This window comes from Herpailurus yagouaroundi, unplaced genomic scaffold, assembly GCF_014898765.1.
Source record: "Herpailurus yagouaroundi ecotype Mexico unplaced genomic scaffold, PumYag 140, whole genome shotgun sequence".
Classification (NCBI taxonomy): domain Eukaryota; kingdom Metazoa; phylum Chordata; class Mammalia; order Carnivora; family Felidae; genus Herpailurus; species Herpailurus yagouaroundi.
The window spans coordinates 85,157,758-85,180,670 of NW_024412395.1; the positions used below are offsets into that span (position 1 = coordinate 85,157,758).

Consider the following 22,913-nt stretch of genomic DNA (forward strand, 5'->3'; position numbering starts at 1 on the left):
CAGCCCCCCACTCCTTCTCCCTGAACACTCAACTGAAATTTGTTCCTAATAAGCAACTTGGTGGCCTCCTGTTTTTTCAAATCCAATGGAACATTCTTTGCCTTCACTTTATTGGCCCCTTTTCTGAATCTGTGTGATATGGTTGATTTCCTCATTCTTTGTGAAAACCTCTGTCTCATTGGCTTCTAAGGAACCACACTTTTCTGGTTCGTTTTGACTCCGTTTCTCAATCACTTAAATGTTGGCACTTCCTAGTTTCTATCATCTGGCTTTTCTTTTACCCACTTTACATACTTTCTTATGAGGGTTTTACCTGTTGTCTACAGGTAAGCCTAAACCCCAAATCTAAACTTCTCTCCTAAAGTGTTTTATCATTAGTCCACACCTTTGCCTTGCCTATTCAGCATCTCCATCTGGATGATAGTCATCTCAAACTTGACATCTTGAAAACCAAATTCTTGATGTTCCTCTCTCATATTGATTCCTCACAACACTTTTCCTCTCTTAGCTGGTGGTAATTCCAAACTTCCAGTTGCTTAGCCCCTAAAACTTGGAGTCGTCTTCAATTTCTCTCTTTTTCTTATACCCCGCAGCTGGCCCATCAATAAGTCCTGTTTTTCCTATCATCAAAATATATTCAGAACCCACTTACTTTCATTGACTCCACTGCTATGACCTCTACTCAATTCACCGTATCTCATTTGAATTATTGTATCAGCTCCCAACTGTACTTCCTGCCTCCCCCTGCCCCATCCAGTCTGTGCTCTACTGAGCAGCCAGGATGGGTTTCTGACCACCTCTCTGACCTCACTTCTCACAATACAGAAAACACTTCTCACAGCACACTTTTCCCAAGCTTCCCTTATATCCCACTTTGAGCAATTCTTTCTCATGTATATGTATGATTCACTCTTCCACATTAATAGGATTTACTCAATATCTCCTCACCAGGAAGTGCTTCTCAGTATTCCATATAGAATAACTCTTCTCCACATCCTTTTCCAAACCTGCTTTACTTTTTTTGATGATCTTTTGTTTTTTCTAATCACAACTGATATATTATACATATATTTTGGGGGGGAGGGCTTCAGAATGATAGACTCTCATTATTGACTCATACATGGCACTATTTGTTCATTTAATTAGCGAGTTATGTGTTTGTTTTGATATATTGCTGTAAACTCAATGTTCAACACAGAAACTGGAACTACAAATCATTATACATATACATAATATTTATATATTAATATAATTATATATTATATCATATTTATATGTATTATAATGATTTTTATATATGTATATATTTTTTTAATTAAAATATAAATGTTCTTGGAGAGCCTGGGTGGCTCGGTTCGTTGAGCGTCTGACTTTGGCTCAGGTCATGATCTCACAGCTCATGAGTTCGAGCCCTGCGTCGGGCTCTGTGCTGACAGCTCAGAGCCTGGAGCCTGCTTCAGATTCTGTGTCTCCCTCTCTCTCTCTTCCCTTTCCCTGCTCTTTCTCTATCTCTCTCTGTCTCTCAAAAATAAATAAAAATTAAAAATATATATAAATGTTCTTCCCCCATCCCCACTAGAATGTAAGCTCCATGAGTAAAGGGACTTTGTTTTGTTCCTTCTGCATACATAGCTTCTAGAATAGTGTCTGGCACAAAGGAACTGAAACATAAAGTAAGCACTGCCTATTAATATACCGATGTTTTCAAAGGTAATAACATATCCCAAACCAGAATTTCTGTCCTCTCCTCTTTCTTTCCACTCCTTTCCTTATTTTTTCTCCCAGAAACACAGAACAGCTTTGAGTGCTCCCTCAATGTCTTTGCTCATGCTGACTTCTCTGCCTGGAGAAGACTATATCCCCTTTTGGCCCCAGGATACCTGTACAACTCCTTCCTCAAGAAGTTCATCAGTCACCTCCTCAATGATACATTCTTTTTCCCCTCCTTTCCCTTTCCTTTCCACAGGATTCTCTCTTGTTCACACACCCGTGTTTCTCTAATGACCTTCTCCAAAAGGCTGAGAGCGTCTTGAAGTTAGGAAGCAAGTCCAAGATCTCGCCTATTATCTTTCCCTCCGCCTTTTAGGGTGCAATTAGAAGCAGGCATTAGTATGTTCAGTTCACAGATTGAGTAACTGAAGTACACCCCATCCAGGTTCAGAGATGAAGAAAAAGCCCAGAACCCCTCAGGAATCCTCTTTGGAACTTTGTTTCTATCCTTTGGGGGGCTGGTCAGTTCTCTCTGTCTTCAGTAAACCTTGCTATAAGCCTGGGTTCCTCTCTGTGCCCCTCTGGAAGGTAACCATGGATACTATTGAGCTGACAGAAAAGCCTTCAGTTAATGGAGACTCCAAGTGGTTTTTTAGGACACTTAGAGGGTTTCCGGGCGAGGGGCAAACCTTGGAAACACTTGCAAAGCTAAGACTTTTGCTTCAGGCTCCCAGGCAGGGTGTGTTTCAGTGAAGGGAGACACTAATGCTCAGCAGAGCTCCGTAAGCTTGACAGGGCTTAGTCCTTCTCTAAGGTATTAACTAGCTGTGAGTTGAGAACCAAAGGGAGTCCCAGGCAAAACGCAGGGCCCCTGAGGTGAGTCTTCAAAAGTGGGCTGGCACAAGTGATGCCAGCAAAAACACCGGCTCCTGAGGGGATCCAGGCCACAGAGCCTAGAGGTAATGGGGGTGTCCTGTCCCCAGTTAAGGGGGCCTTCCAGCAACGTCTCCCTACTCACATCCTTGCCCCGGGGGCGTTTTTCTACTCTCAGCCCAGGACTACAGACAGACAGAGAAATTCACACCCATGACTTTTTTAGGAGGCTCCTTATTCCCTTGGAGCCCTTTCTGGCCGCTCGCAGGGTGCCCTCGTGCCTTCTCCGACCTCCTCCGGGAGTCCTGGGTCTTCCCTCACATCTCTGCATTCTCAAACAAGGAGCGCCTGGAGGGTGGGGAATCTAGGGAGCCCCCACTCACTCCTAGACTGTCTCGGAGCTGGGTCCCAACTTTCCAGTTCCTGCCTCGCGTCGCTCCTCCCAAGGTAAGACCGGGAATCCAAACCGCAGAAAGGCTCAGTTCCACTGGGTGGAGGGTAGGTGTGCGTCAGGGTCAGTGAGGGCGTGTGTGGCTAAGCCTGCCGGTTACCTGAAGTGAGATCTCTAGGGGAGGGAGGGAAAAAGAGGGTGCGGGAGTTGGACTTGGGGGCGAGAGGTGGCGGCAGTTTCCCGGCGCTTTGACGTAGACTTGGAGAGGCGCCGAACACTCCCACTGCTTAAGAGGCACCGTAGCCTTCAGGACGCCGGGGCTGGGGACCGTCACTCGCTCCGGGAGCAGCCTGAGCTTTTCCTCTCCACACGCTCGAGGGAATCCAGAGAGGGAGGTAAGTGCGAAGGGGTGCCCTCCTGAGACCTGGGAGTTGAGCCTCGGTGTAAGGAAAATAATGGGGCACCAAAGACACAGCGGGTCCTTGGCACTCCGCCTTGATGTGGGTGAGGCCGTAGAACCAGGTGTGGGATTGGGACGCGGCGAGCACAGCGCGGGGCTCGTAGCGGGGCGCACGCCGGACCCCAGGGCTGAGGAACTTCCAGGCTCGAGAAAGACTCCTGAGAAGGGAATCTAAAGGAGCCGGTGTGAGCGCTGTGGTGCAATCAGGCAGGGAGTCCAGGACAACACTAACTTCAGCACGCTGGACAGCGGCCCGCCCTCTTCCGATAACTTGGCACTGACACTTGGACTTGTCCACTAAGGAAAAACAGCCTTTGGGGCAACTCGACTTTGACATTTTAGTTGAGAGGAGGACGCACTGAATATAATTTTGTTCACGGAGAGATCCTGTGTAAGTGATCTGAAATATTTTTGAATAATCTCGAATCTCCACGTACCTCTTCCAAATAGGACCATGCCTTGTTCAAAGGCAGTTCTGGAATATTGATTTCAAGGTACCTCAATCTGTTCTGCTGCTGTGCAGAAGAGACAGATTCCATCTTAAGGTGTTATCCTCCTTACATATTCCAAGATAGATGTATTTCCATAAGTGTTCCTATGAGCGGTGCCTTGCTTGCCTTCATGATACTAACATCTAAAATGTTTGGAAATATAAGGGAAAACTAAAAGTGAGCTACATGTACTCTCCTGTTTTTTCTTTATGTGAGAGTTGTTTCAGTGTGATATACATTTTGAGTAGTCTTAAAGGGTAAGATAAGCTTGTTTCCTTGGAAAAAAGAAAATTTAGATTATTTTAAGAACATTGTTTCTCATTGCACTTGTCTGAAGTGTAACATAATAATTTCAAAGTGGTATGTGGTTTAATTTTATTGTAACAGGCTTTGAGAGCCAGAAAAGTTGAGTGAGAGGCAAATATTTTCATTAAATTCTTGAGATTTGTGGCAAGAAGAAAGAAATGATAAAACATCATCTTTGTGAAAGTTATATGAGAATTGTAGAGCATTTTGGGTATTAATAAAGTGTCTATTAATTCTACTCTAATTGATTGAATATATGCCCCTTAGTTCCTATACTTTTAGCACACTACCTTATGTTTGCTTTTATTTATAACATTTTACTATTCTTATTTGTTTTAAAAAATTGAAAGTCACCCCAAATAAGAAAACATTTAAGGATAAAATAGTTTAAAATTCTTAACTGCATGTGAGTCCTGGATGAGAAATAGGTAGGCTAAATTAAGATATTATAGAATAATTAAAGCCATGCAGCAAAATGTTAAATTTTCACTTAATATTCTTTTCAACTATGTTCCTCTGTACTTGGGAAAAACAAGTTCACTTATTCATCTCACAAAGGAACATGTCTTAGGAATAAACACTTTTTAATCTAAGTATCTTGGTTTTACAATACCTGGCTCGACGATGAGTCATTTTAGGTAGAACGGGGCTTATGATCTGGGAGGTATGATAAGACTTTTCCTAGGGACAATGGTGCATTTTGTTTGCTGACACCAAGGTTTTTAAAGGCATAATTATTTTCATTACTGAGTGGAGATCAAGTGAGGATTCATAAGATATTTCCATTCTGTGCAGTTTCAACACCATGGCCAATCCTGGGAACAGAAGAGGGATCTACCGCCCCTTGACCCTTACCTGCTCCCTGCTCATTGTGGGAATGTGCTGTGTGTCTCCTTTCTTCTGCCATAGCCAGACAGACCTGCTGGCCCTTAATCAAGCTGATCCTCAGTGCTGGGAATCTTCTTCAGTGCTCCTCCTAGAAATGCGGAAGCCTCGAATTTCTAACACTGTTTCAGGTTTCTGGGATTTTATGATCTACCTAAAGTCATCTGAGAACTTGAAGCACGGGGCACTGTTTTGGGATCTGGCCCAACTCTTCTGGGACATCTATGTGGACTGTGTCCTCTCCAGGAACCATGGCTTAGGAAGGAGGCAATTGGCTGGGAAGGAAGAGGAGATTTCAGCAGTGCGTCCACAGCACACAGGGAGAAAACAAGGTGGTGAACTCTAGATCCCGTGTTTCTCGAAAGGGTCAATGAAGTATGAATGTGATGAATTGTGAGGAAGAGGGAAATGGCTTTCGGGGAATCCATTGCCACATATATTTCTCTCAGGGGTGAACCCAAGAGCACATAAGTGATAGGAAGATAGCACTGCCTTTTGTATTTCATGGTAGCTGTTTGTATCAACATATTGTCATTTTCATACTTCATGTAAACAGCAGCAAAGAAGAGTCAAAAAGGCAAGTAAGGAAAAGCATGATTCTCAAAATACAACGTAAAGGCATAAAATGATTAGCCTGAATATTAGCAGTCATAACCTGTCTTTGCATGCTATGGATTTGGGAAGACTTGAATGTAAGTCTGGGGAATATTCACAACACGCAAGCTCTTGCCTCTTTTAAATAGAAAAAAAGACTGCTTTCATGTAAATGGAGAGGCTCCTTGTAATGTACTTAGTTGGTACAGAAAAGGCAGAAAAGGGCAGAAAAATTGGCTAGCTTGCGATTCACTCCTTGTTGCTTTTTGAACACACCTCAAATATGTAATTAACTTCCAGCAAGTTGAATGATTAATTTTTAGTAATTTGGAACTTCTGACAAATGTAGAGATTCTCACTGGTGTCAATATTTTATTAAAAAACAGTCTTCTCTGGGGGCACTAGAAGAAGTATCCTTTATAGAATTAGAATTAGAGCAAGTGAGCCCCTGTGAGTAAGCTGAGAGATAGATACCCTGGCCCTATTCATATTGTTTTTGTTCCATTTTTAGAGTTGTTTCAACCAATGAGCTTCCAATCCTTGCAGCAAATCCTGTTTGGGTGCTTAGAATCATTTAAGCAATAGTGCAAAACTGAGGCATAAATAAAATTTACATTTGTATATTTTATTGTGAGAACTGTTATAATCCCTATAATTTCCCTATTGAAACAGCACTTAACAGTAATATTTCTAGAGCAACACTTTTCTAAGATTGTAGAGCTTTTATATATCTAGTTTGCTTTAACCTCACTAAAAATCTTATGATTTGCTGATCCATTAAAACAGATAATCCTCTGCTGTTATTTATAGATAAATTTATTATGTTGGCAAGTGTTATTGTAACTTAAACCAATTTCCATATTTAGAGGAAATATTCTTCTATCAGCTTAGCTACTAAAGAAATACAAAAATAAGCGTCTTTCAATGTTAGTTACCAATATTTAAACATTATTTAAACAGAGGCTGTTTAGACATCAGCATCAAGAGAATTACATACTTTCTTCACTTGCAGTCAAATGCTCTACCCCTGTATATTTTCTTCATTTGTACTGTAGGTCTCTTTCTTCCATTCTTACCATATTTAGTTGTCATACTCAAATCACTACCAATATTTATCTTTTATATTTTGCACTCACTTTGAATTACTAAATTATCTATAGAATAAATGAATGTAATAATATTTGTGTTCAGATGAACACGAGAATAAGTATGCACACACACAAGGTCTTTCTCTAAAGCAGCTTTCAGTTCGCTTGCTTGCAATGTGGCTATCAGAATAGTCAGAAGCTTCATGTAATTTTTGGAGCATATTTCAACATAGCATTTCTATCTTCTTATTCTTCTTCTTTTTAAAGGCAGTAGATTTATCTTCAGCTTTGGAAGCCACTTTTTTAATCTTGCTACAGAGTTGCTGTTGACTCAGCTGGTCTGCAAACTTTAGTCAGAGTGACTATGTAGCAGGAGGGAACATTCCACTTTATTGGAGTTATTTTAATGTTTGACATAAACAACTATTTGCAGATCAGGAAACAAAGCTTTCCATTTTGATTGTATCATCACAGTCAAAGAGGGTCTTGGGTCAAGAAGACACCGTGTCTAAAAGTTAAATAGTTGCTGGAACATCGAGATTTCATCTCAAGAGGCTTGCTGAGATCTCTAGTGGCTCAGCGGGGCTCTGGATGTACCTGCACGGATTCTCCACTAACTTTTTTTATTGTCCTTGGGGGATTAATATGCTACCAGGTTGGGATGGGGGTGAGGGTGAAGAGATGTTTGTCTCTCTAGTTCTCAGGGAAATCAAATCACCAGAGCAGAAGGGAAGAACTAATATGTCTACATAATATGCAAAAGCGTTCTTATTTTGATATCTTCAAGTTTAAGAGTTTAAATACACTTGAGAATTGTTGCTATCAATCATTGCTAAAAACATGAAACTCCTGGGCACCTGGGTGGCTCAATTGGTTGAGCAACTGACTCTTGATTTTGGCTCAGGTCATAATCCCAAGATTGTGGGATCAAGCCTGCGTTGGGCTCCACACTGAGTATGGAGCCTGCTTAAGATTCTTCCTCTCTCTGTCTCTCTTCCTCTGCCTCTCCCCCCTCCTTCTCTAAAACAAACAAAAAAAAATTAAAAAAAAAACCCAAACCATAAAACTCCTATTTTGTATGCCAGTATATCCTCTTTGTTACTATTGGACCAAAAACTATGAAAACAAGAGATATTAAATAGCTTTGCAACCTCAGTCAACTTATTTAGCCCTCAGTTTCTTCATCTGAAAAAGAGGGGTGTGGAAAGAACTAGATGAACTATAAAGTCTCTTTATGTTCTCCTTTCTAATGTTCTGTGATTCTATAAAAAAGAAATTTATGAGAGGCATGTATTTAACAATCAATAGAGTCTGGAAGAGCTTTACCCCAAGGACAGCTTGTTAAGCTGGGTGATGACATAGATACTATAGTTGTTTATAACAGTGCTAAACAGGAACAGAGGGAATATAGAAATGAGAATTCCAAAAATTCTGAGGTCTAGATGTGTTCTCACTTGAGAAAAGACTCAAAAGGTCATTGTTAGTTTGTCTAGAAAGGATGAGTTATTAACTGAATGCTGTAATATCCAGAAGGTGTGAAAATGGTGTAACCAGCCTTAACCACCAAAGTATGATGGATTTTGTCAAGGCAGAAGGAGGGAGAGAGTTATTAATTGATTTAGGAAAAGAGTAGGCTGATAACTTCCAAATAGAAAATGACCGATTTGACGTTAACTCATGGGTTAGTAAAGGCTTCAATGCAAATGAAGGGATTTTGAAGTATATCCTTGTTTGTGTCAAAACCCAAAGGCCCTTTCCTTCAACAAATCATGCTTTGCCAGTGAGAGAAAAAAAAAAAAAACCTGCCTGCCTGAGACCGGCAGTTTGTATGTTCTAGAAAAATTGGGAGTCTTTGCATTCCTTCATGATAAGAACATTAAAATTCAGATTTATAATTTGATGGTATTTGTGGTTGGTGTCTAACTAGCTGGTAAATGTTAGTGCTTGTTTTTGTAAAGCACCAAGCATTAGAGAAAACAGTGCTTCAGGAATATAAATAATTAGATGCACCAATGTTTGATTTTTTTTACTTTACTTACTCCAAGAAATTTCCTAGAGACATCTTTAGAAATTACTTATCTAGAACTGTACCCTAAAGAAATATTCAGAGATGTAACCAATCGTGCAGTACATGAATCTTCACTGCAATGCTATTTATAACAGTAGAAAATGTGGAAATAATTGGAACATCGCACAATAAGGTAATGGTTCGCTAAATTATGGTATAAAGTGTGTATGCATAAAATTATGGTTATCTCTGAAAGATTATATTATGGGTAATTTAAGTTTTTTCTGTATATTTTTGTATTAAAAATTATATAATGACCACTTTTACTTGTTTAGTCAGAACATATCTTAATACATACATTTTAGTTAACAAGGACATGTCTTTATTATACTTTACTTAATTTAGGTTATTTAACTAAACTGCAAAGGACACATAAACACAGATTTACATGCACACTCCTGCAATAAATTTATACAGACTTCTGATAGAGTGACAGAAATAACAAACTTTAAAACCAATTTATTGACATTTAATTAACCTGAGAATAATTTGGTGCTCTAACGACTAGTTCCTTTTCTTTGTTTTCAGGTGCATATTCTCAGCAGCTAAGAACACCTTTCCTAAAGAAGAAAGAGTTGATTGAAGGTGTGATAAGCATGCACTTGCACGGAAGTGGGTCTAAGCTCATTGGGAAAGTCACCCGTGGCCTGGAAATAAAGAGAAAGTAAATCTAACCTCAGAGCTAACTCGTATCTTGGAACTAAAAAAACATTGTTTCCTTGACTCTTGATCATTTAATTACTTGAAATGGTGGGAATGTCCAGAGGTAAATATTAAGCCACGTTCTCTCAGTGTACCTACTTAAGGTTTTTCATTATTTTAGCCTGCTAGCATGTTCCTTCAAAGGGTGGCTTTACTGCCAGCTCATCCCACTATCTGAAAGAGTTAAAATAGCTTCCAAAGATGACCAGGGGATTGGGCGAGTCACATTGTTTGTATTCACTCTGATCAGTTGTTCTGGGATGCTGGATCTTGCTGAACTGGAGTGCCATACATTTAACTTGAATACACTGCATGACTTCTAAGCCAGTAGCCACTGCTTACGTACAGGCATAATGGGCTATATTTATTACCAGTTACTGACTGTCTATAATACCTAAATCTTGTTTGAAAGAATATTTTTGAATAATGAATAAAACAAAGAACAAGAAAAACCATATGCAACGGCAAATAAAGCATTCTTTTAATGGAAACAAAATTAATAAAAGCTCTGGATCCCAAGTGACGTTATTGGAGTCTTTTTTTTTAAAGTTCATTTTTATTTATTTTAAGAGAGAGACAGGGCAAGCAGGGAAGGGGCTGAGAGAGAGGGGGAGACAGAATCCCAACCAGACTCCACACTATCATTGCAGAGCCGGATGTGGGGCTCAAACCTGCTGTGAGATCATGACCCAAGTCAAACTCAAGAGTCGGTCGCTCAACCAACTGAGCCACCCAGGAGCCCCAGAGTCTTTTTTTTTTTTTAAGTAGGTTTCACAACCAGCATGGAGCCCAATGAAGGGCTTAAACTCACAACCCTCAGATCAAGACCTGAGCTGAAATAAAGAGTTGGACACTTAATTGACTGAGCCACCCAGGTGCCCCAAGGAGTCTTTTTTTTTCAATATTTTAATTTTTTTAAATATTTATTTTTGAGAGAGAGAGAGACAGAATGCAAGCAGAGGAGGGGCAGAGAGAGAGGGAAACACGGAATCCGAAGCAGGCTCCAGGCTCTAGATTGTCAGCACAGAACGCCACTTGGGGCTCAAACTCGGAATGGTGAGATGATGACCTGGGCCGAAGTCTGATGCTCAACCAACTGAGCCACGCAGTCGCCCCATATTTCAATATTTTATATTACCATTACTGACAATCTAAACTCTAAGAAAAGAACAGTAAGTATAAGTATCTTTCAATTAGCCTATTTTCTATTTGATTAAATAATAAAACCTTATAGGTGGTTAGTTACACTTTGCACTGCAAAGCAAACTAAAAGTAAAATGAACAGTATTATAATAAAGGAATCCATAAAAATTTTTTTCCTGAAAAGTGACCAGACCCAAATGAGGTTCATTACAGAGAAGTTCAATGAGCAAATTTATTTGAGATCCAGACACAATGTGGTTTTTTTATATGTAACTACTTCATCTCTCCAATTGTACTATATAACCAATGCTTGACAACCAGTTTGAATTTCAGATATGTTAACAATTGACTTGCTTTTTCCAGATCTAAAGGAAGCTTCAGGAAATGTTTTCACTGAAGGTTTAGGTCCTCCTCAAACTAAAAATCTTATCCAAAGGGTTATCAGAAGACAGCCACAACTGAGAATTAAACAAGTCCTAACAGGTGAAGTGAGTCCGAGGAAGGAACTGGCTTTTCCTTGTTAACCTTCAGCTCTTCTTTGTTAAGAGAATGAGCACATTAAAAACTGCCACTTTATCATTTCTTTAAAAACATTTTTTAAAAATATTTATTTATTTTAAGAGAGAGACAGAGCATAAGGCGGGGATGGGCAGAGAGAGGGAGACACAGAACTTGAAGCAGGCTCCAGGCTCTGGCTGTCAACACAAAGCCCGAACTCACAAACTACAAGATCACAACCTGAGCCAAAATTGGCCGCTTAACCGACTGAGCCACCCAGGCGCCCCTACATAGGCTTACAGTATTGCTTTCATGCCCCTCTCTCTAATACCTTTTATCACATTCTTAAAAGCCATCTCTTACAAATCATTATTATCTTATTATTATCTTATTATCTCTTACAAATCATTGAAGAAATACCCCTCTTGCTTACAGAAAAGCCTGCCCGTGGCTCCCCCGTCACCTTGGTGCTCTACAACTGGGGCTGACAATTTTTTCTGTAAAGGATCAGATAGTAACTATCATATGCCGGTAGGTCATCTAGTGTCTGTTGCAATGAATCATCCACTCCACTTTTGTAGAATAAAAGTAACCATAGACACTATGTGAATGAATGAGCGTGGTGATGTTCTAATAAAACTTTGCCTGTGGACAATGAAATCTGAATCCGTATCACTTCTAAGTGTCACGGCATATTCTTCTTCTTTTGACTCTTTCAACCATTTTTGAAAATGTAATAACTACTCTTAGCTCATAGCTCGGACAAAACAGGCAGTCGGCAGGGTTTAGCCTGTGGGCTGTCGTTTGCTGATCTGTGTTGTAGGGGATGCTTATTAAACTTGTAAGGAAGAAGTTGGGAGAAAGTGAGAAGAAGAGCGAAAAACAGCAAAATAAAAAAATTGTGATAGGCTAAAGAGCAAATATTAGCATGAGGTTGAACAGGGATAACCCACTCTTAATCCTATGTAAATGGCCATCATTTTCTGCTGGGAAAGTACTAGAAATTACAGATCATATAAATAAAAATCCATGACTCTCTGAATGCAACATGGGTTGCACATCCAGACAATATCCATAAGACTGGACTCGTAGCAATATTTATTGGGAGAAAATACAGGGTAGAGTAGAGGCCCAGAAGCTGGGTTCAAATCTCAACTTCATCAACTACTGGCCAAGCAACTTTTGACAAGTTATTGAACCTCTTTGTGCCATAGTTTCCTCAGAAAATGAGATATCTATTTGCTAGTTTTGTTGTGAGGAGTAAATGAGTTGGTGCTTAGAAACTAAGTACTCTAATAGTAAAAAAAAAAAAAAAAAAAAATGTTAGCTATTACTTTGGACATTATTAAATTAAGCATCTATACTGGTGGATAGGTACATTAGCCAAATGCATTGGGTGCGGAATTTTAGTGAGAAATGTTCATGTTTTCAAAACAAGATTATTTTCAGATCATCATTGGTTCATATACAGTTATAAAAAATAATATAGGGCGCCTGGGTGGCGCAGTCGGTTAAGCGTCCGACTTCAGCCAGGTCACGATCTCGCGGTCCGTGAGTTCGAGCCCCGCGTCAGGCTCTGGGCTCATGGCTCAGAGCCTGGAGCCTGTTTCCGATTCTGTGCCTCCCTCTCTCTCTGCCCCTCCCCCGTTCATGCTCTGTCTCTCTCTGTCCCAAAAATAAATAAAAAACGTTGAAAAAAAAATAAAAAAAAAAATAATATAGAGACATCCTGTATACTCTTCATCCAGTTCCCCCAATGGTAACATCTTGCATAATTATAGTACAATAATGCAACCAGGAAATCAACATTGGTACAATCCACAAAGTTTATCCAGATTTCATCAGTTTTGCATATACTTGATTGTGTGTGTGTGTGTGTGTGTGTGTGTGTGTGTGTATTTAGTTCTTTGACAAGCCTGGTCTCCATCAGGAGCATCATCTCACATGAAAAAAATGCTCATTGCTTTCAATTATCAGGGAAATACAAATCAAAACCACAATGAGATACCACCTCACACGTGTCAGAAAAGCTAACATTAACAACTCAGGCAACAACAGATGCTGGTGAGGATGCAGAGAAAGAGGATCTCATTTGCATTGCTGGTGGGAGTGCAAACTGGTGCAGCCACTCTGGAAAACAGCATGGAGGTTCCTCAAGAAGTTAAAACTAGAACTACCCCATGACCCAGCAATTGCACTACTAGGCATTTGTCCACGGGATACAGGTGTGCTGTTTTGAAGGGACACATGCACCCCCATGTTTATAGCAGCACTATCAACAATAGCCAAAGTATGGAAAGAGCCCACATGTCCACTGACAGGTGAATGGATAAAGAAGGTGTGGTGTGTGTGTTTATATATATATATATATATATATATATATATACACACACAATGGAGTAATAACTGGCAATCAAAAAGAATGAAATCTTGCCATTTGCAACAATGTGGATGGAACTAGAGGGTATTATGCTAAGCGATATTAGTCAGAGAAAGACAAATATCATATGACTTCACTCATGTAGAATTTAAGATACGAAACAGATGAACATAAGGGAAGGGAGGAAAAATATAAAAACAGGGAGGGGGACAAGAGACTCTTAAATACAGAGAACAAACGGAGGGTTGGTGGAGGCATTGTGGGTGGGGGGATGAGCTCAATGGGTAATGGGCACTAAGGAAGACACTTGTTGGGATGAGCACTGGGTGTTATACATAGGGAATGAATCACTGGAATCTGCTCCTGAAATCATTCTTGCACTATATGATAACTAACTTGGATGTAAATTTAAAAATAAAAAATAAATTTAAAAAAGAAAGATATTGGGGCGCCTGGGTGGCGCAGTCAGTTAAGCATCTGACTTCAGCCAGGTCACGATCTCGCGGTCCGTGAGAGCCCCGCGTCGGGCTCTGGGCTGATGGCTCGGAGCCTGGAGCCTGTTTCCGATTCTGTGTCTCCCTCTCTCTCTGCCCCTCCCCCGTTCATGCTCTGTCTCTCTCTGTCCCCAAAGTAAATAAAAACGTTGAAAAAAAAATTTAAAAAAAGAAAGATATTAATACGGGCCAAAAAAAAAAAAAGAAAAATACAGTCATCAATTCACTAAGTGCTACTTGAAGAAGACAGTTGCATTAATTCATGTAGATCACACATTGGAATATCACTAATAAAGTATTCGAATGAATAATGTCCCTCTATCGGAAACCCAATACACCTAGATTTGACTTGGCCTTTTTTTTCCTTTGCCCTCACTCCCGGGGCTTTAGTCTGAACTGCAGGACTGAGATACGTGAGTAGGGAGATGAAAAAAATAAAACTTATTTTCTTCACATTTCACACCAGATTATGGAGAGGTAAAAGGCTTAATTCTTTTAGTATAGATTCTGAAAATATGTTTCATCATCATCCAAGGGGTCCTTGGGCCTGGACTCCTTATCACTTCAAGTTGGACGAAGTGATTTGATCGACAAGGGCAGAGAAGGCCCTGCACAGCCGCTCAGCTCCACAATACAGGTCCATGTTTACCGAAGATGGCGGGCCTGAAATCAACAAATAGGAGAGTCCTTCAGAGAAAGCACTTACAGGTTCCTAAGCTGATGGTGCCAAAGTTCTAGCATGGAGAAGAAACAGAAACCATCGCTCCCCCGTCCGTGTTGACAATGCCTTTTCTCTAGGCTACCTGGAAAATAAGATGGCTGTTATTTGCCACGATCGATTACTAATACAACTTGGTCGTGGGTTCTTAAAGGACATTCCCATGACTCTGAGCGATAATCTGAGGAGCCAGAAATCCCACTGTAGAGCAGAGGTTTTTCAAACTCTGGTGTATATCAGAATCACCTGGACAGTGTAAAAACAGGTTTCTAGGTCCTCCCCTAAGAGTTCTGATTTGGTACATGTGATGGTTAATTTTATGCCTCAACTTGATTGGCTACTGGTGCTCAGATATTTGGTCAAACATTGTTCTGGGTGTGCTGTAGGAGTGTTTCTGGATGACATTAACATTTGAATCTGCAGACTAACCACAGCAGATTGCCTTGCCTAATGTGGATGGACCTCATTCAATCAATTGAAGGCCTGAATTAAGCAAAAAGGCTAAGTAGGAGAAGTCTTTCGGCCTGACTGCCTCGCAGCTGGAACATGAGTTTTCTTCTGCCTTCGGATTCCAGTTGAAAGATCACCGTTTCCTAAGTCTCCAGCCTGCCAGCTTTTGCACTAGAACCACACCCGCTGGTGCTTCTAGGTCTCCAGTGTGCTGACAGTCCATCTTGGGACTTGCCAGCCTCCATAATCACATGAGCCAATTTCTTAAAAATAAGTCTCTTTCTATATTACACCCTGTTGGTTCTGTTTCTCTGGAGCTCCCTAACAGAGTATATCAGGGATGGGGCCCAAGACTTTGCATTGCTAACATGGTCATAGGTGAGTCTGATGCCGTTGGTCTAGGGACCATGCTGTGAGAACCTCTGCTGTTTGGCTACTGATGAATAGTTTGAGCGGTGCCCTATGAAAAAAAAAGCAAAATAAGAACAATATAACTTATGTTGAGAAAGGAAAGACATACAACCATACAGAGAAAAATTTCCTGTTCCTGCACTGTAAGGTAAATTCCTTTGCTGCAAGCTTGAGCAAATCGTTTGCTACTGATTTTCAACCCAGCATTTGGAATTTAAGGAGGCTTGGGGAACCTCTTCTACATGCTTTCTATTAAACTCTCATAGGCTCTTGAAATTCTGTTATCCTATCGTGATAATGAACGACTCTATTCAGCTAATGTGCACAACTGCCTAATTGACCATTAGGCTTACTGCGTTAGCCTTATCTTTTAAGTAATTTAAAGTTCATCTTAATTTCCAAACTGTGTTGACTCCTTAGCGCAGCTCCAATCTAAAAGAATAGTCAGCGACAGTGAGGCAGGGAAACGGAAGAGACCCTGTGAAAGAAAAAGCTGTGTTTTTCTTTTCCCCCTTCACTTCTTTTCCCGCTTCTATTCTTGCTAGGACCTGCAGCCCCCACCCTACACATGCCTTAATGTGTGTCCTCCTTGTAAGGGACAAAGAGATAATGATGTCTTTGGGGTCTTCCAGCATAATAGATGGTACCTGAGGAATGACAGGGCAGAGCCATCATGTGCCTTTTCCAGACCACTGGTGCTAGATTATCTATCTTGATGCCAAGACTCCCTGGCTTCAGGGAATAAGTGCCTTACGATGGACACCTGCACTCTGTCCTTGCTCTGGCCGGTTCCTGTGTGCCCGAGAGGACACGTGCACTGACCACAATTGCCAATAAAACCCCCAGACCTGAGGCAAAGATGAGACTCCCTCTCTTCCTTTCCAAATCGCTCAGACTCTCCATCTGTACCTCGCTCTTTATATCTTCAATAAATTCTGCTTTCACCTCCTGCGGGCTCGCATTTGATTTTCATCCTGCGTGAAGCCACGGACTCTTGGCAGGTCCTCAGGACCCGCCCTGGGTCCTCGGACCCAGCCTGCCTGCATCACTAGGATGATCACAACACTGGGTAAATACGTTGACACTGAGTAAACCTTAGCCTGTTACAAACAATGGGACTTCCTAATTTTCCAGAGAATTCTCAAATTAAAAAAAAAAAAAAAACTGGGACAGTAAGATGATCAAAAACTTCCTGCTGTTATTTGATGCATCCGTGACAGAGAAATAAAACAAAGGTAGCCAACACCCTAATTTAGTTTGTTGGCCTTTCCACACCTTCATCAGTGTGGTTATCACACTTCTGGCCCTGTTATGCCCTTTTGGTGTAATTTTGGCAAGCATGCAGAGATTATGCATAAACGACGGAGCGTACTTTTATAACCCATATCACCAATGGCTAAGAAGAATTTGCAAACAAGATCGTATTCAAAACCAGATTGAATAAAGATATAAACTTACTTAGAAATATTTGAGTGAGGAGTGACAAGGTTTAGGAAATGCAAATAGCCATGAAGATTAACATAGATCCTCTGCTTGAAAGCATTAAGGAAACAGGGCTGCTCGAAAAGAAATAAGACTGTACATTTAAATCTTGTCAATTAGCATTTGTGGGACCATCCTGAAGTATGCACTACCATAATAACAAAAAGGGAAAATGCGTGCTCTCTTGCTAACATCCTAAGCACTTTTGTATACCTCCGGTAGAAACATCCTAATGATTCTCCTTAAATTAATTTTTTGAGGTATACTTTTTTTTTGGTATATTCTACAAGATTGGACAATGCTAACTGCACCTCTACACATTATTGCATCATCGAAATGTAGAAATAAGCTTTACCCTTTCATGATTTTCCTTTTAATGATATAATCATGTGTGTATACGTATAGATGTATGATTTTTATATATAGACTTTGATAAAGGAAATTAAAATACACATGCATCTTTTAGTTTTAGGTATCAAACTGCACAAGTGTTGGGATAATGTCTTCCCAATGTGTGTACTAGACCTAGCTTATTAGTGATCCGGAACGTGCAACCCAGCCTGCTACATTTGCAAGGGCTATGAGGAATCAACAGCCCTAATAAGTTCAGTTGGAGAAACAAAACAAAAAATAAAAATGAGATGAAGATATCAAAGACTGGAAGATTTTTCTAGAATAAAAGGCAAATTTTTACGTGAAATTTTCCTGAAACCTTCAAGTGGATGTTGACTTTGCTTTGAGTACTCGTCATGACCCCAATGAAGTTAAAGTGGAAACACAGTGGGTGGAATCTTGTGCCGGCCTCAGAATCAAGCACAAGGAGTTCTCATCCTGTCTTTATCTCAGGCCGTCTGAGCATGCTTTGGGCATCTTGGTAATCGTGTGTTCTCTAATGCAAGGATTATAACTCCAACTCTTCTCACAGCGGAGATTTTCAGAATCACCAAATAATTACTTTACTGACTTGTTTCTACCAACTTCAGTATACGACCGACATTATGATGTACTGATTTTCCAGCTCACCGACTGTTATGGGTTGGATTGTGTCTCTTCCCAAATTCATATGTGGGTGTCCTAACCCCAGGACCTCAGAGTGTGAATATATTTGGAAACAGCTTCTTTAAAGAGTTAATTAAATTAAAATGAAGTTATACGGGCAGATCCTAATCCAATAGGAGCAGTGTCTTTATAAAAAGAGCAAATTTGGATAGGGATGCCCACAGAGGGATACCTTGATCTCAGACTTCAGCCTTCAGGCCTGTGAGAAAATTAATTTGTGACGTTTGAGCTACCCAGTCTGTGGTAGGTGCTTTGTTATGGCAGCTCTAAAAAACTCACACGCCGATTCAGAAATATTTTGAGAAGTCCTCCTCACACATCTCTAGATGGTCACTCAAACACAAAAGATCTTAGGCTTTCAAAAAGGACATGGATATAGATATAGGGATAATATTAAGGCAACAAAACGCTATAAATAAGATGGCACCAGGCCAAAACAGAAGAAATAACTATAGTAGAGAGCCTTTTAAATTTTAAAATTAAAATTTTAAGCTAAATTTTAACTGAATTTTCAAAAAGATTTTTATTTTTTATTATTTTTTTCAAGATTTTTTATTTTTTATTTAAAAAAAATTTTTTTTTGTCAACGTTTATTTATTTTTGGGACAGAGAGAGACAGAGCATGAACGGGGGAGGGGCAGAGAGAGAGGGAGACACAGAATGGAAGCAGGCTCCAGGCTCCGAGCCATCAGCCCAGAGCCCGACGCGGGGCTCGAACTCACGGACCGCGAGATCGCGACCTGGCTGAAGTCGGACGCTTAACCAACTGCGCCACCCAGGCGCCCCTCAAGATTTTTTAAAAAGAGCCTTCAGAATTTAGCAAGGAGTCATAGCTTATGAAGAAGATGATGATAATGATGGTACTACTTACATTGTAGAAACTTAATCAATTGTCTTCTGGAAGAACATCATTATTACCCTCATTTATTTATTTATTTATTTATTTATTTAATTTTTTTCCAATATATGTAGTTTATTGTCAAATTGGTTTCCATACAACACCCAGTGCTCATCCCAAAAGGTGCCCTCCTCAATACCCATCACCCACCCTCCCCTCCCTCCCACCCCCCATCAACCCTCAGTTTGTTCTCAGTTTTTAAGAGTCTCTTATGCTTTATTATTACCCCCATTTTTTTTTTTAATTTTTATTTATTTTTGGGACAGAGAGAGACAGAGCATGAACAGGGGAGGGGCAGAGAGAGAGGGAGACACAGAATCGGAAACAGGCTCCAGGCTCCGAGCCATCAGCCCAGAGCCCGACGCGGGGCTCGAACTCATGGACCGTGAGATTGTGACCTGGCTGAAGTCGGATGCTTAACCGACTGCGCCACCCAGGCGCTTACCCCCATTTTTAAATGGTAACGTCAGGCTGCCCAATTATATTTGTGGCAGTACTGTTGATAATAACAAGAGCAATAACAAAATTATCTATTTTTTGTTATTTACTTCTCTTCTATAATTTAATACTTTATAATGGAAATGCTTTCTAATTTAAATTTCACGTAAAAACTTGGCTTCTCTTCTAGGAGAGTCTTTTGGTCTTTGACATCTTCGTATCGTTTTTATTTTTTGCTTTTGTTTCTCCAGTTTAGCTATGAAAGCTGCTTATTTCTAAAGTGTTTGTAGCTATTTACTATTATGGAATGCTAGGATTGTGCCAGACGCTATAGTAAAATCTCTTACGGTCTATCACCTTTAGTGCTCACAAAAACCTTGTAAATTGGGCAACTCTAGACCTCAAGTTCAGAGATGCTACTGATGTCCAAACGATTCACAACTCTGACTCTTACTCACTAGATGAATTGTAGCTGTTGAGATAATGTTATAAAATAAAAGGCAGCCTGAGGGCGCCTGGGTGGCTCAGTCGGTTAAGTGTCCTACTTCGGCTCAGGTCATGATCTCACAGTTCGTGGGCTCAAGCCCCACGTCGGGTTCTGTGCTGACAGCTCAGAGCCTGGAGCCTGCTTCGGATTCTGTGTCTCCCTCTCTCTGCCCCTCCCCCACTCGCGCTCTGTCTCCCTCTGTCTCAAAAATAAACATTACAAAATTTTTTTTCTTTTAAAAAAGGCAGCCTGAATCCTTGGCCATTAACTTTCTCCAATGATTGTGAAAATCTTACCTGGTGGCACTTCTAGAGTGAGGGCATCTGTAAGTTTTGACAACAGTTCTTGCAGTTCCTTTTCCTCTAGCTCATCCTTTCCCTCCTGGATGTTAGGCATCTCTTTCCTGTCTGCAGTTGCCAGAGCATGACTGCTCATTTCAGGAGCCATATGGGGGGTGTCCTGCAGCGATCCTTCCTGAGAACCGGGTAAGGAGCTAAAGATTTCCTTTGAGGTCTTTGGTGCTTGGCTTTGTGCCCTGCTGTTTTGTGTTGACTTCAGCGGCAAAAGGGCCTCTGGGGATTCTGAATTTGGTACAGCACGCTCTGCATTTGCTTGACTTTGGTGACTTTTGTCAATCATGGTTGGGTAAGCGAGAGGTTCCCATTCTGAACAGGCTTCAGTGGCATTTGTGACCTGGGAAGAATCTCCTCCCCTCCAAAACCTTCCATCCTTTCCGTGGTCACCCTTGGAAATCGTATTTTGACAGGAAGAAGATGAAGGGTGGAGTGGCTGCAACATTGCCTGGGTAAAGAAAACTTCATGAAGAAATCAACCTTTATCGTACCCTTTTCATAAATACATTACGTTTTAATCTCCTAATCGGAAATTTTAATGCAAGATTTTTTTTCTCTTTTCCAAATCATTTATTATTGATTTTATTTTATGCTGTTAATTCAATGTCCCTCTAAAACCAGCTACAAAAAGGACAGCAGTTCAGATTCTAAAATATCACAAGAACTTGGGAAAATTCTAGGTCCTAAATGTTCAGGTTCTAAAACTATCATAAGGAATTTCTGAGAACATCAGGATACCTTGAATTGTAGCTAAAATGTATTACAATAAAACACGTTCATAATGATCCATCTAGCTAGGTATGTTGGGGGGCTTATAATAAGCCATGGGTATAGAATCTAGGGGGTGTGCACCCTATAAAGTACAATTCCCAAAGTGTGGTCCACAGATTCTTGGAAGTCCCTAAGACCTTCTTAGAGGTCTGTGAGGTCAAAATGATTTGCCCGATGATACTTAGATATTATTTGCCTGTTCACTGTGTTGACATTTACCCCGAGGGTACAGAGTCAAAAGTAAGGCTAAAGTAAGTAAGGCTAACACCGTTGGTGCCTTGGTAAAAATCAAGGCAGCACCAAAGAGTGCTACTAGTCAGTAGTGTTCTTCACAATTATGCTCTCGCAGCTAAAATAAATAAATAAATAAATAAATAAATAAATATAAAATAAAAATATCCTTGGTGGTATAACAAACATTTTCAGTTTTCTTAGTTATGACATGTATTTTGTAGGATGAAAAATGTACATGATGACATGTATTTTGTAGAATACATGTATGACATGTATGGTGTAGGATGAAATGTGCAAAATACTTCTAATGTTACTGAAACACAAAAGTTGCCTTTTGGGTGAAAGGATGGACTTGCAGACTGTTATGCAGACTTGGAAGTCTGGCAAACGTTTTCCAAAACTAGGTGAAGTGAGATTGTCACAGTAAGGAAGCAATTCACAGTATGTATTGTCAATTTCAACAGGTGAGGCTTGTAGCAGAAACCAGATTTTAGAAAACTCGGATCTACCACCATGTGCATGATACCTTTCCAACTCGGACAGACTTTCCCGATGAGCTTAATGGTGGTATTAATGAATGTGATTTGGAGGGGGGAGGGGGGGTGGAGGAGGAAGGGTGGGTATTGTATAACGGGAGGCAAGAAGTTTGGCTTAGCTCAGCGAACTTCCAAATTACCAGTGTATCGTGCTCCAATATCATGCATGGGTAGAGGCTTCATTTGAAGAGCACATCACAACATTGTATTTTAAAGAAACAAGAGTGAGAGAGCGATGGTTTCAGATTCAAGGTTGCAACTCTCCTTTAAGAAACAATCACTTGTGTTTCGGTGCACTTCCAACAACAAAAAAAAGATCTCTAATGATTTGAAAAGACTTTATTCAAACATTTTTCTCTTTTTCAACTGCAAATCTCTATAAGACCAGATATCTTCATATACTTCAATAAAACATCTTGAATGAAGCAGTGAAGTCATGTCTTCTATTTATTTGTTTACTTACTTATTTATTTAATTAAAAAAATTTAATGTTTATTTACATTTTTTTAATGTTTACTTTTGACAGAGAGAGAGAGAGAGTGAGAGAGAGAGAGAGAACGAGAGAAACAGAGTGTGAGATGGTGAGGGGCAGAGAGAGAGACAGAGGGAGACACAGAATAGAATCTGAAGCAGGCTCCCGGCTCTGCACTATCAGCACAGAGCCTGACACAGGGCTCGAACCCTTGAACCATGAGATCATGCCCTGAGCTGATGTCAGACGCTTAACGAACTGACCCACCCAGGCGCCCCATGGCATGTCTTTTTATTAAGCCAGATAAAGAAATTTGTTTAAAAATGTGAAACAATGCCACTATTCTAAGGTTTTTTTTAAAATATATAGTTACTATTTAAAATTGTTCCCTATGTAATGGGTTTACTACATTTTTTAATTCAGTAATAAACTTTTAAGCCACCTCTCGCTTTTATTTTTGATCATGGTAAAGAGCAATAGATACAACCTACAAAAGCTCCTTGGGATCCTCAAATTTTTTT

At 40.2% G+C, this 22,913-nt stretch overlaps 2 protein-coding genes across 2 annotated transcripts in view; one reads left to right on the forward strand and one right to left on the reverse strand.

The window, feature by feature from the left end:
• The first annotated feature begins 5,032 nt into the window (after positions 1–5,032).
• Positions 5,033–10,091, forward strand: FAM237A (family with sequence similarity 237 member A). Its single transcript, XM_040476006.1, has 2 exons — positions 5,033–5,448; positions 9,395–10,091. The coding sequence occupies exons 1-2, from the start codon at positions 5,037–5,039 to the stop codon at positions 9,532–9,534; spliced, it is 552 nt and encodes a 183-aa protein (XP_040331940.1). The 5' UTR covers positions 5,033–5,036; the 3' UTR covers positions 9,535–10,091.
• Positions 10,092–14,642: 4,551 nt separating this feature from the next.
• Positions 14,643–22,913, reverse strand: part of DYTN (dystrotelin) — a 55,591-nt gene continuing 47,320 nt past the window's right edge. Inside the window, exons 12-13 of the mRNA XM_040474659.1 lie at positions 20,323–20,827; positions 14,643–14,746 (exon numbers count right to left, since the gene is read on the reverse strand). Of these exons, the coding sequence (XP_040330593.1) occupies positions 14,643–14,746; positions 20,323–20,827 (609 nt within the window). The remainder of the gene's footprint in view (positions 14,747–20,322; positions 20,828–22,913) is intronic.

What these genes read in the sequence shown, in the direction of transcription:
- FAM237A (XM_040476006.1), top strand. Translation starts at nt 5,037, where the DNA reads ATGGCCAATCCTGGGAACAGAAGAGGGATCTACCGCCCCTTGACCCTT. An exon ending in GCACACAGGGAGAAAACAAG is followed by an intron (nt 5,449 to 9,394) that starts GTGGTGAACTCT and finishes CTTTGTTTTCAG; the next exon opens with GTGCATATTCTCAGCAGCTA.